Source organism: Xenopus laevis, chromosome 7S (genome assembly GCF_017654675.1).
Source record: "Xenopus laevis strain J_2021 chromosome 7S, Xenopus_laevis_v10.1, whole genome shotgun sequence".
In the NCBI taxonomy this organism is placed as follows: Eukaryota; Metazoa; Chordata; class Amphibia; order Anura; family Pipidae; genus Xenopus; species Xenopus laevis.
This window is the reverse complement of record NC_054384.1, coordinates 56,412,209-56,426,431: the sequence shown is the minus strand read 5'-3', so window position 1 is coordinate 56,426,431 and position 14,223 is coordinate 56,412,209. Positions and strand designations below refer to the sequence as shown.

General features: G+C 34.6%; 1 protein-coding gene across 3 annotated transcripts in view; it reads left to right on the top strand.

The window, feature by feature from the left end:
- ntm.S (neurotrimin S homeolog) overlaps window positions 1-14,223 on the top strand; it is a 778,399-nt gene that overhangs the window by 746,266 nt on the left and 17,910 nt on the right. For all 3 annotated transcript variants that reach the window (XM_041571292.1, XM_018227680.2, XM_018227679.2), the window contains exons 5-7: window positions 7,350-7,484; window positions 10,759-10,879; window positions 11,876-12,027. In XM_041571292.1, coding sequence (XP_041427226.1) covers window positions 7,350-7,484; window positions 10,759-10,879; window positions 11,876-12,027 — 408 coding nt within the window. The remainder of the gene's footprint in view (window positions 1-7,349; window positions 7,485-10,758; window positions 10,880-11,875; window positions 12,028-14,223) is intronic.

Here is a 14,223-nt window from a genome sequence, read left to right as displayed (position 1 = left end):
TTTAGTACAAAATGTGCTTTTACATTTGCATTGCTGTATTCAGCTTTGAAACAGATTTCAAATATAGTGCACAATGCAGGGCATAGTTTTTACCATCAGTGTAATATGCTCAAAACAAAACAACCCTGCATGGGTTCTAAAGGGTGCAAGTATTTACTGCACTACACTGGTTTTTGTTTTTTATACCTGGTGCAAATTTTGTTATAACATTATTATGCAACCCTTTAGGAACCCCCTTCTGGCCTTATACTATCATAATATCACTACAATTGTATTATCCCTTTTATCTAAGTTCACTTTTCACTTGTAGTTATATACATGAGATAGTATGAATTTAAATAGATCAGTTAATAGAGCTGTTGCAGCAGACTTCTGCACTAAAATCAATTTTTTTCAAAAGAAAAAACTGATTTTTTATATTTAATTTTCAAATCTGACATGGGGCTAGACATATTGTCAGTTTCCCAGTACCCCCATTCATGCGGTCTGATAAACCTCAGTCATTCTTTACTACTGCACTGCAAGTTGGAATGATATCACCCCCCTTCCCTCAGTAGGTTAGCACTCAATAGTAAAAATCTCTGTCCTACTGTGACACCTTCGGTTGCAGTGAGTTGGAGAAACTGAAGTGCTGGCTCTTTCTGAAAGCACATGACCAGGCAACTAAAAAAATCATGATAGAGTGAATTATTTGCAGTGTAAACAGTGTAATTTAGAAATAAAAACTACACCTTAAAAATCATGACAGAATCCCTTTAAATAATGTATCAGAAAAACTTTTTCAATTAATTGCAGACTAATCACAATGTGGGGTTTATAGGGATACGAATGCTTGCAATACAAGGAGCGTATTTTGCAATGGTTTTAGTTCCATCATGAAGTGTAGCACACATTACATTCTACAGCCCATATTTTAAATGATTTATGTTATGGGAAAACATACTTAAGTTTTTAGCATTCCTTTGGCAGAATTCTGCATGGAAATAAGTATTCTGAAAGAGCAAACAGATTTTTTAATATTTAATTTTGAAATTTGATGTGGTACGAGACATGTTTTTAGATTCGCAAGTGCCCAAAATCATGTGATTTGTGCTCTGATATACAGTACTTCTTTACTGCTGCACTGCAAGTTGGATAAATGTCACCCCTCTCTTCCCCTACTCCCAAGCAGCCTATCAACAATACTATGGGAAGGTAACAGGATACCTGCCACCTGCATTGCTAAAAATGCTCCCATGCCACAACTAATGGTAGATATGAGAATGGCACTCAATAGTAAACCACCCAAGCCCAGCCGCAACTCCTCTAGTTTCATTAGTAGGAGAAACAATAGCTTTTCTGAGCTTCCATTCTGAACTGCTCTCAATGAAAGCACAGGATCAGCCACAATGACCTGAGTGGGCTGCCTACATACCAATATTATAACTAAAACATACATTTATAGGTTGTAGAATAACATAAAGCCCAGATTTATTAAGGGTCGTATAGAAAATTAGAATAAGAATTTTCAAAAATGTTATGGTCAGAACTGTCAAATTTGACTAGGGAATTATCCAAACTCGATGCAAATTTTTAAGATTTATCATACTCAGGCCATTTAAGAATTCAAATTCGACTATTCGCCACCTAAAACCTGTAGAATTGCTGTATAAGTCAATGGGAGAGGTCCATTGAGCAATTTTGAGATGTTTGCAGCCATCCTGACATTCGAGTTTTTTTCAGATAAAAAACTCGAATTGAGTTTGATCGAATTCAGATGAATTTGATTTGAGTTTTCAGGTAATTTAAATTCATCTGCATTTTTACAATTCAATTTTACTAATACAAGTCGAATTTCAAATTCAATCGAATTTAAGGGAGTATTAAAAAACTCACATGAATATGAAATTCGACCCTTGATAAATGTGCCTCCTAAGTGGTACAATGAATTTTTTGCAATGTAGAGAGTGTAATTTAGTAATAAAAAAGTACACCATAAAAATCATGACAGAATCCCTTTAAGTCTCCTCTTGTCAGTATGAATGCATTAAACAGAGTATAAATAATAGCCTCACACACAAGATAATTAGTGATGGGCGAATTTGCGCCGTTTCGCTTCGCCGAAAAATTCGCCAATTTCGCACGAAATTCGTGAAACGGCGAAAAATTCACGAAATCGCGCCGACGTCTCGTTTTTGACGCCGGCGCCCGTTTTTTCGACGCCGGCGCCCGTTTTTGGCGCCAGCGTCCGTTTTTTCGAAAAAAAAAATTTGACGCCGGCGATTTTTTGCCACGAATTTTCTCGGGTGTTTCGCGTATTTATTCGCTGGCGGCGAATCGCGCAAATTCGCCGCGAATTCGCGCCTGGCGAATAAATTCGCCCATCACTAAAGATAATAACATGGGCGCTTTGGGGGACTACACATCATATTTTGCCATGTTTGAAGTAATATTATGAATGCACTATATGCAGATAATGACAACAATGAAGACACAATACATATTAAAACAATAGCACCACTGTGCCTGTGATATGCTTCATTTAACAGTTGCTGTACAGTATTTCTTGTTTATAACCAGCAAGCTTTCTTCATGTTTAATGATTTGGTAGCTAATTGTGTCTATTTAAAGCATACATATTAAGAAAGGTATGCTTGATGATATTGAAGAATCACCATGCAGAATAACCTATGTTTCTAATATAAACCCAAACTGGATTTCTTGCAGAACTGTACTATGTGACAACAGGGCCTTTGTTCAAAACATTTTTCAAGCCTAATACTTTTTGTAGCTGGCCTGCTACTTTGTAAATATTGTTTGATGAGCTGTGATTGTTTTGTTTTATATGAATACCATTTACACTGTACAACACTGCAGGAGACAATTGCACCCTATAAATAATAGATAATAATAAATTAATGGATGTCTCTCAGCAGTCATCTCCAGCAGAGAGATGTAAGCCGTGGCATGCAAAGCATGTTTTTCTTTTCAGCAGTTGTAAAAGGGAAGACGTTCCTACATATAAATTTCAGGTATATTGCATTTCACTATTAAAAGAGTGTTTGGTTCAGAAGTAGAAAGTACATGGAATTACTACGTTAAATATATTACATTTCATCCCTTCCTTCTGAAGCTAGAAGAACAATAAACATCTCAGTTGGCAACATTATGTCATTAATTCCCATGGTTTTTTTTTCTATATTAGCCCCTGTACTACTTAACTATAGCTTGTGCTTGTTTATGTCCAAAAGTGTGACTGAGGGCAGTTGAGTGAATGAACAGTCAATAGTTGTGGTTGCATTTATCTAGCATTACCTTGTTTTGGGGTTCTTAGTATTACATGAATATTACAATATTTAGGTTATCCTTCTGATTAGCTGATATGGATATTGTACTGTTCATTCCACAGCTGGTCCACAGTGGTCTGCAAAAAGATACAGCACCTGCCACTTTCTGTATATTTCTCAATACCAGTTACACATAGGTAACTTCATAGGAGGCATTAACACACTCAACCAGTGACAGCACAAGACACATGTAGTGCTGGTCAATAAAAATAACACTGGCCTGCTAAGTGTATGTCAACCTTTAATTTAGTTTTTTTGATCTAAGGTTAGTGGAAAATGAACACTATAAATATAGAATGCCAAACTGTTAATTATAGCTTTTAGAACTCACCAGGCTGAGCATAACTGTACAAAGTAAGAAAAACGTGTTTCCTGTTGCACCTGGTCTGTACAAACAATAAGTGTTTGGCCATACCAATGATTTCAATGCATATTATGTATAGAAGCGGCTATGGTTAGAGCTGTGTATCTGCTTTTTTCTCTACTCGAATGTGCTGTCAGATAGCTGTGCTTTTTAGTACAATTTGCTGGCCTTCTAAACATTTCAGATGGCAGCAATAGCTCTACCATTCTGTTCACAAAAAGAAAAATTGGCAGCCTTGTTGCACATGTATTGCATATGAACTTGTGCTGTGCTTTGCCTTTGTGTTTCAGTGATGCAAGCGTGTTTAGCTGGTTGCTCAAATATATTCAAGAAAACCAGTTATGGATTATTTTAGATATTAATATTAATTTACATAAATTCATTTCTTAGATGCCTTTTTTATAAGCTTTCAATAAAAAAATCTCATTTTTGAACTACTGTTTTATGATATCATTGTTTTTATTGTGTATAAGTTATAATTTTATAATAATGCCAACCCTACTAGAAGGTTAGTAAGATGCTATCGCTGTTTTATGATGTTTTCAGGTTGGAACATCAATACAGTTATAGTCAATTTCTCACTGTATTAAAGGAACAGTGGTACCAAAAAGATGAAAATGTTTTAAAGGTGACGTAAAGCCAAAAAATAAAGTCCCATTTTTACTTTCTCCAATATGCTTATATTAAAAAATGTGTGCTGTTTTTATTAGAAACCTGACAGTATGCAGTAAAATTCCACCTTGTTTTACTTGCTCTGACTGGTGCAGATAGGAAATGGTCCCTAGCTGGGAAACCATCATACTTTTGAACAGCAGGGGGAAGCCCTCCCCACCTTAATTCCCAGAACTCAAGCAGCTTTGTTTGTTTCCCTATAGAGCAGTCGGCGACTGTGTAGAGATTCCTATTGGATTTTATTTTTGCTTTTACATCCCTCTAATGTTTCAAACTCCAGCTGCGTTCGATCAAGCTATTTGCGGTAAATCCTTCGACTTCGATATTCGAAGTCAAAGGATTTACATTCAACAGTAGAATATCGAGGGTTAATTAACCCTCGATATTCGACCCTAGGTAAATCTGCCCCTTAATTTCTTTCAGTTAATGGCAAACTAACCATGGAGCGAATACCTGTATATTATTGGAGCTAATAACTAGCATACTGTTTTATAGTGATTCACAATTATGTAAATGACTGATAACAAATCAGATCTTTGCTTTCATTTTCTAATTTGTAGTAGACTGATCATAACTAATTATTGATTGGTTCATGCTTATAACTGTGGTGTGTGTTAGCAGCTATGTTAGTAAACAAGCAGCACAATGATTTGTTGACCTAGCAACTGTGATCATCCTGGTTATCATCCAACCATCAATAAATCTATAGTTTGAAGGACTGATCAGTTTAGGCAAAATGACATTATTATGCTGATTTTATTACAGGACAGTAAAACATAAAATGAAACGATAACCTTGTGATGGCTGTGTCCCATTATATCCATTAAGCAGCATTAGTTTCACGTGCAACTTGTTCACTGGATACAGCAGGTTTAAATAACACCATCAGAAAATCTGTTTACCACTGCATACATTAGTTACTGAACTAAAATGAAATGCAAAAGAATGTGACTCCCGAAATAGTAAACGGCAAAGATATTTTTTCAGTCCTTTCTTTTTTTAGCACAAGAACATCTCCTACTTCCTAGCTACTCCAAGCTCTTACCAGAATTATCTAGTTGCATCTGGCATGCAATAAAGGAAAGGGAGGGATAGAGGCAGCAAAATATTAACCTATTCCTTTCTAGTGTGTTCCAACTAACCTTTGAAACAGCTAAATGCAAATAATTTGCTTGACCTACACTCATCACGCATGAAAATCGAGCCACTTTCCCTTCTAAAATTCCTTCTGGCTGTGTTCCATTTTTCCAAACAATAAATTGCTTAATCTGGCCTCCCTGAAGAATCCACTGCCGATTATTCAATCTATTAAACCAAGAAACTAGGTGACAATGAAGTAAGAATGTCATATTGCCTTAAATATCAATTAGTTGATGGTAATCTCATTGTTTCCTCTTTTGCTACTGTTGCTGTGTGTAGAAAATATAGACTAAAATCTGAAGCATCAGTGAAATACTGACCCATTTTGGTTTTGCCAAGCAGCTTGTAGTTGAAGAGGCCCGATATGTTTTGTCAAGGTTAGATTATATATGTCTTGAAATTGAATGGAATATTTACAGCCTGCACCTACACTATATATACTGTAGGTTACCTTCCAAACACTTTTTTCATTTGAGTTGTTTTCAGTTTGTTCACCAGAAATAAAGACTTTTTAATTGCTTTCTAATTGCTTATATTTTTTACCTTTTGTCCAAAATTGAATGTTTTTGTCTCTGGAGTTTCAGTCTGGCAGATCAGTAATCCAGGTGCAGAATATGAACTGTTACTGTTGCTACATTAGTTGCTACATTTCTCAGCAGCATCTGTGGAATTTAAGCAACTATTGTATTAACAGCTTTTAATGAAACTCAAGGATCCAGCTCAGCACGGCCAAAGATAAGAAATGTATCAATAAACGTATCAGCTTAGAATAGTTACAGAGTCTGCGACCCCCCCTCCCAGAGCTATTTTTGAAAGACATGAGATGGTAGAAAATGAATCTTTAAACTTTAATAAACAAACCGTTTAATAACCAGATCATATGCCCCTTGCCTCTGATCTCATTAACTATTTTTTAAACTTTCCAGTAGGTTGTACAACTTTGATGCCAGTGTGCTTCATGTGTACTCAAGACAATATAGACTGATCATATTTTATATTGCTCAATGTTCTCGTTTTTTGTATTTCTTAAAGGAAAACTATACCCCCCAAACAATGTAGGTCTCTATAAAAATATATTGCATAAAAAAGCTCATATGTAAAACCCTGTTAAATATATAAACCAGTTTGTTAAGATTCTTTAATATGCCACTTAATATGATGTAAACTATCTGTTGCTTAAGTGTTCATTTTGAGGGTATAGTTTTCCTTTAACAGAAAGAAGTAGTCATATGACTACAGCTGATAAATTATGAAATTATGGCCAGAATTTAAGTTAAATTTCTTAAAACTAGAGGTATTAATACAAATAAAACATTGACTTAATAATTATTATAAAATATATAATTTCCTTACACTTAAAGAATTGCTGATGAAAACATGCAAATGACTACTTGTACCCCCTATTCATCAAGAATTGCTGGTTTAATACCATTAATACAGCCTTGAAGTTGAGATCTATAAATCCAAACTTCAGGCTAGGATGAAGTTGCTAAAAGGAGATGAAACATCCTCATTGTTCAATAAATGCAATTAAATCCTTCTTAAAACAGGATATATTCATATGTCTAGTGAATTAGCTATGGGTGGAGACATGCAGATGATCCCTGTGGCAAACTATGCATTCAGAACTGCCTCTTCAATAGCACAGGTATAGTTTTATCATTCAGAGTCATAACCTAGAGGCTTACAGCCAGCCTATTTTGAGAGGTTAGGGTGTAATGAAACATTTGACAGGGATGCATTTTTGGGCCAAATCACTTTTGAATTACTAAAGCTGTGATGAGAGGTTGTTCAACAAAGCTACTGTTGGTCATGCATTATCTAACATTTTTTTCATTCTTTTGCAGCAAGGGGGTTTTTAAGCGAAGATGAATACCTAGAAATCACAGGAATCACAAGGGAACAGTCTGGAATTTATGAATGCAGTGCATCCAATGATGTCTCAGCTCCAGATGTCCGAAGGGTTAAATTAACAGTTAATTGTGAGTAAAACTATTTGGCAAATGAGTGTAAAGTTATATAGAGGACTAGAACTCCTCTGCTCCTGTGTAAGAAATTCTAATCCCTCACAACTCATCAGATTTCCCATCCCCCCCTTCCAAATTATCAGTACAGAGAGAAAACGCTTGTAAGTATAACTCCTCCAGATTTATTACTGCTTACTTGGTAGTGGTGTTTATTTACAGTTCCCTATTGTGCAGCTCTTTCTTTTCTCCCACAGTAATGTAATGCATTAACTCTAAACTTGCCTCAGCCATTCTGAATTTTAACCTCTGTGGGTATTTTACATGGGATTGCCTCTGTGCCATCTGCTATGAGTTCTGGGGATATTTATACATGAAATAGCCACTGTGCCATCCTGCTATGAATTCTAGGGGTATTTATACATGGAATTGCCACTGTGCCATTTTGATTTGAGTTCTGGGGGTATTATACATGTTGCCGCCACTGCTACAGGTTGGTTTTCTGGTAATTTCTGTGAAAGCACACATTAAAGTGGATGGGGTCTAAAGGGTGTGGCCACAGAAATGGGCATGGTCAAAAATGTTGCAGTGGTATGCAGCCTGTCCTTTCTTATCTGCCCCCCCAACAAAAACATCTTATGCTGCCTATGATACAAACTGAAGAAAGAGCAGGCCAATTTATGCCAGTAAATCTGAAAAAACACTGAATGGTCTACAGATGTGAATAGTAACAAATAAAGAAGATCTGGTAATGTGTGAAAACTATTGTACAATATGCTTTATGCTGCATGCCAATAAGCTTATTGTAAAGACCATTAAGGGGCAGATTTATCAAGGGTTGAAGTGAAAACGAGGGAATTTTCGAAGTAAAATAATTCAAAATTCAAAGTAATTTTTGTTGATACTTTTTTACCATCGAATAGGATACTACTTTGAATTTACTTCGACTTAGATTCAAAGTAAAAATAGTTTGAATATTCGATAATCAAAGTACTGTCTCTTTAAAAAAAACTTCGACTTCAATAGTTCGCCAAATTAAACCTGCCGAAGTGCTATGTTAGCCTATGGGGACCTTCTACAAACTATTGTTGATTGAACAAAAATACTTAGATCGATCGCTGGAATCGTTCGATTCGATCGCAGGATTACCAAATCTGAATTTGAAGTATTTAAATTTGATGGTCTAATTATTTTCAACTTTGAAATTCGACCCTTGATAAATCTGCCCCTTAATGTAGTCTAGAACCCTTTATTGAAAAAACTGTGGAAAAGAACCAACAGTTTTCAGTTGTCATCTATGTAAAATGATGTCCTTAGAAACATGGGTGTACCTAAGCATCTCATTATGCTTAAGAAGAATGTTTCTAGTGGTTAAGAAGCCACAGTCAATGCAAAAAATTAAAAAGTAGACTAGTTCCAGGTTATACTTTATTTTTTATTACTTATGAAATCTGTACATTAATCATATGATAAGAGAAATTAAATTGAAAGAAAGGAATAAGCATTTAAGACTGGTTTAATAAATGCCATGAAGCTTTGTTATGTTGTAGATTCTACATTCATATTTTAGATGAAGAAGATACTACAAATAAATACAAACTAAACAAAAATAATGAAAACAGTTTTTTTTTACTTGGAACAGTTATTAATATTGTAGAATCATTGGAATCTAAATTATCTTCATATATATTAATGTCCTGTCAACAAAAATCCCAATTGTCCAGGCTATGGTATTTTGTGGGGCTTTTTTTGTGAAACAGATTTCAGTTGAATTTTGACAGGCAGGCACCAATCTGAAACCTCAATGTAGAATCAATGGCTTACTACCTTATGCTGAAGGTCTGGGGCATGAGCACCCAGACCACCATTGACAGAGGTAAGGTTATAATACAGTCCAGTGAATTGAGCTCTCTGCTTCTTTTTTGATATATGAATTTTGATGTTGTTGAATGACGTTTAAGAATAGCAAATACTTGACTTGCCGAAGCAGAAATAACCAGATTTGCCTAGGCAAGCTTGATGTCTTATGCAGAAAACATAGTTTAGCTGTCCAGTGTTACTGGGGGCAGAATAGAACAGTGGGGTTTATGCCTTGATGCAAAGGACAGTTTACAGGCCATGTCTTTCCAATTGCTTTATAATATTGTCTTGATGTTTTATCTCTGTGCAATCAATTCTGTACTGGAGAAACTAGATACTTAACATGAACAAAACAAGACCATAGCACCAAGGTAAATAGGAAAAAGTATGCTTCTTTGAAGGAAAGTTCAAAGGAATAAAGATCAACAGCTCTTAAAAGCAAAAACTAAATTAAAATGCATCGATCTGGACCAGTAACCAAAAATCTATGCATGGCTATGGAATAAAAGCCATGTTCCAGGAAAATAGAAATTGTATGATGAATGAAATGCAAATGGGCAAAATGTGTTCAAAATGTGTATTTATCAAACTTATAAAAGCCTGAGAGAAAATGAGCATGTTGAATCAAATTAGATTTGTCGGAATTCAAAGTGAATTCCATGTTGATTTCAGAGTGGGCATTTCTTTCTCCACAACTTAAACTCTGGCTATAATTTTAGACTATACTGTACTATGTACAGTATAATTCTATAAACGAAAGAAAAAAAGAACCCCAATTGCCTCCCACTCGTACAGCGGTACGAGTGGGAGGCAATTGGGGTTCTTTTTTTCTTTCGCTTATAGAATTAATTTAAATCTCTGACTTAGGTCAGACCTCTGCCTCCGCCGTGGGTTAAATTCACTTTTGAAAGGATCACCTTGTTTTTGTATCTGATGTACAGTATAATGTCAGGACATTACACATTAATTATCTGAATTTATTTCACCTGCCCACTTTTGTCTACCTTGCTGTCCTTGCTTCTACAAGGGTATGTAAAAGACTGAACAGTTTGCCATTGTTTGTATTGATTATATCCTACTACATATATAAATACTTTTTACTGCTCTCTTTACACTTTTGCCTAAAACAACTAGAAAAAGTTCTTATAAATCTATATAGAATTAAACCAGATTTTTTATTAACTCAAACTTTAGCATAGTTAAACAAATCGTGTGATACTTTAATAGATAGAGGTTACCTATACATTTATAAATGTGGGTGATTTGGGGTGATATTCCTGGAATGTTGCTATTTAATGACAAAAGTCAATGACCTTTAATAACAAAATGTCAAGTGTTAAAAGTGTTACAGCCTTCTTGATTATAGTTTTGTTCTTAGATAAATTCTAATTTGTAGTTCTTAATATGCTGAGTTGTGTACATCTCTTTATAGACCCACCATACATTCTGGATGCACAGAATATCGGGGCTCCCCTGGGCCATCAAGGTATTTTGCAATGTGAAGCCTCTGCTGTACCTGCAGCCGACTTCTTCTGGTACAAGGAAGACAAAAGGTAGTGAAGCCAAAAGCTACTGGTAAAAATATTGACCTGTACTCATCCTGATTCAGTGATCATGTCTTTGGGTACACATTGTGCTGTTTTAAAACTTTTGTCAGTGATATACAGTAGGCAATATGTTCATCAAAGGTGGTATTGCAAAGTTCATTTGTAAACTTAATATGTGACCTGAAAAAAGTGTTTATTATGATCAATATAATATCTCAAGAGGATCTTGATTGTTACCACTAACTAATTTACTTCTGCCTATAGCCAGTTCTAATCAGACTTTAATTCCATATATCTACAAATTCACTGCAGTCTCTATGATGTAGTTCCATATGTGGATAAATAGTGGTGCCTAGGGAGAAGGCCTCTTTGTCTGAAAAAAAATTCTCTTTAGATGGCTCACATGTCATGTTCTTTACTGCTGAATTGTACATCATTGTTTAGACAAAACTCTTTAGAAGTGGCATGGATTTCTCCACAGATTTACAGCAGTTCTAAGAGATAATTGCTACAAAAGCTGTGGCTTGTATCACGGTTCCTGTATAATACAGAATATTTTTTTAAAATAATTTCTGTATATTTTGTATTCATATAATTTTTATATTCATATATATAACATGTAAACAATACATTTAAAGAGTAAAAGTAGAAACATAATTATAGTGGATGGAGTATTACACCCCTCTTACATGTTTATTCTAAATATGGAATAAATGAATTTCAGTTTGCTACTCTTTTGTTTATAGGAGAGGGTATTCTGGGAAGGAAACCACAGTATTGTTATTTTTATTATCATGGAACACCCTTAAGTTTAACCAATAGGTATTAAATCACAGCCAGGGCATTTGCAGTTTAGAGCCAAACTGATGTAAATTAATACAGTTTTAAAAATCACTGGTATTTTGATTCATTATTTTAAACTTTGCAATGCACCAGTAGTAAATAATCAAAAAGTATTCATAACAATGCCATCTAACATTTAGTATATTCTGTTTTTATCAGGCTAAGTGATTCTTGGAGGGGGGTCAAAGTAGAGAACCGAGAGACCATTTCACGTGTTACATTCCTCAACATTTCAGAACAGGACTATGGAAACTACACGTGTATGGCAAAGAATCTACTTGGGCACAGCAATGCCAGTATTATTCTGTTTGGTAAGAAGAAGGGCGCTGCGTTTTTAAATGCTTATGAATGCATAGATGAATGCACAATTTTAAAAAAAATTGTTATCTAGTTGTGTTAATACTGTCCTATTACCTGTATTTTTTAGGTTAAATATGAGAGAAAAATATTCATGCTGGGCACAATTGAAATGTTCATGTTATAGGCATTTAGTAATACTTCCATGCATCCTGTAAAAAATGTATACTTTATTGAAAAAGGTTTCTTAGAAGACAGATACACAATACGCCATACAAAACCAATGAACAGAACCTTCTGAGCAGTTTATGCCTGTCAGGCTTCAGTGAGTAGCAATTTAGGGATTTTTTTTTTCATTTTAAGTCTGAAGCATAAAAAAAAGAAAAAAAGAATCATTTGCCTGGTTAAAGAGCTGTTAGTTTTCTAACTATATATAGGACACTGAATTCTATTTGTTCCTATATATGAATATATACATAAATATATAGAAACACATAGGAGACTATCACTGCATATACGTATATTAGACCATACATTTTTAGTACAAGAGAGAGGATGAGAATAAGAATAACATAGGAAACAGAATTTACTTTTTCTTATTGTTGGCATTGTTGACTTCCATCTGAGCTGTTAGCTAGGCCAAAATAGGTTTCATCTAGTTACTACAATAGATTTTGATTATACTGTATGCTAGATTTTAATTTCCATTCTTCCATCTTTCACTGTTCCTTCTTTGACACCCCCCTGATTTATTCCTTTCTTTTTGAATCTTTTCTTTGCTTCTGTAAAACCACATCATCTTTTTTTATCCTTTCCTAGCTCCTTCCTTCCTTTTTTCTCTATTTTATATTGAACATTTCTGCCTTATTACTGGAGTACATAGTAATTGGTTTTGAACAATTGATATAGAGCAGATAAAGAGAACACGCCAATATATGAAAGTATAAACAAAGTATAAAAATATTAAAAGAGTGAAAATAACATTAAAAAATGTTTCATAGTTATTAAAGGTCTGACCATAGTTGAAGCATTTAAAGATGCATGATGAGAGGCACATTTATGGTGCTTCCTCTTGCCCCATGTAGTAATTATGGTGACAGATGCAGTAAAGATGTTATAGTACATTGAATTTAATCAGTAGTTATGCTATGTAGATATTTTATGCCACATCTGAGATATTGCATATGTGCCCATGTAAATGTCTATGTGTGGTTTGATAAGTAGTAGAAGAACATATTGCAGCTCATGTAAGAGTGTAATCCCGAAACTCTTATTAGGGTGTTAAACATCAGCAGTTTGTTCTTATTATATTGGGTTGGTTGTTCCTTCTTCGAGGAGCCTAACAGCTCTACTGAAGTGTCTCCTTTATTTGTCCAATAGTCCTTCATAGTCCCTCTATTTAAAATGTTAATGATCAGGGTGAGGTGTAAAACTGGTGATTGATTTAGATCTGTTTTTGAAGTGGTCCGGTTTGGTAGTATTTAGAGGGGGAAGGCTTTATAATTCTTTCCAGTGATCATTTGTCCTTCTAGGTTGTATTTCCATATCATACACAGATATGTGTCTGTATACTATTAGTGGTTGATTTAAATACCATAACTTAAGTAAGAACTTGTTGAGGCAGCATCTTTTTAGACCTTCCTTATCGTTTTACTGTTTTATTTCCAACTAAGACATTTGGTGATTTTTCATTTCAAGTAACTTGATTAAGTCAAATTGACCATTCCCTTTTTGTTTTCTTTACTTAACCAGTTTTGATGCAATAAACTTGTTGTAGAATCCATATAGAGCAAGTAATATCTGGATATTTTGCTCAGATAGCTTCCCATGTTCTGCCATGTTTAAATGAATGCTGTGACATGTTGTACTCACGGTGTGCTGTCCATTGTCAAACATTGATTGTTCCATTTGTATATGTGTATAGTCTACCTGGGAAAATCTAAATTTTCTCTTTAACACAGAGTATTTTCCATCTCTGACCTTGTTTTCTTTGGATTGAAAAATTGTGTGCTAGAAAGTTATATGAAAATAATAATTCTATATCTTAGGGGTTGTGTGACTAAAACTATCTTTGATAGAACTACAATAAATGCAAATGTTCAAATGGGCCAATAAATTGTTCTTTTTCAGGAGATTGACTGTGAGTTTTGTGACTGTTGCTGTGTTGGTTCAACTAAAGAGAGATTACATAGTTACATAGTTACATAGTT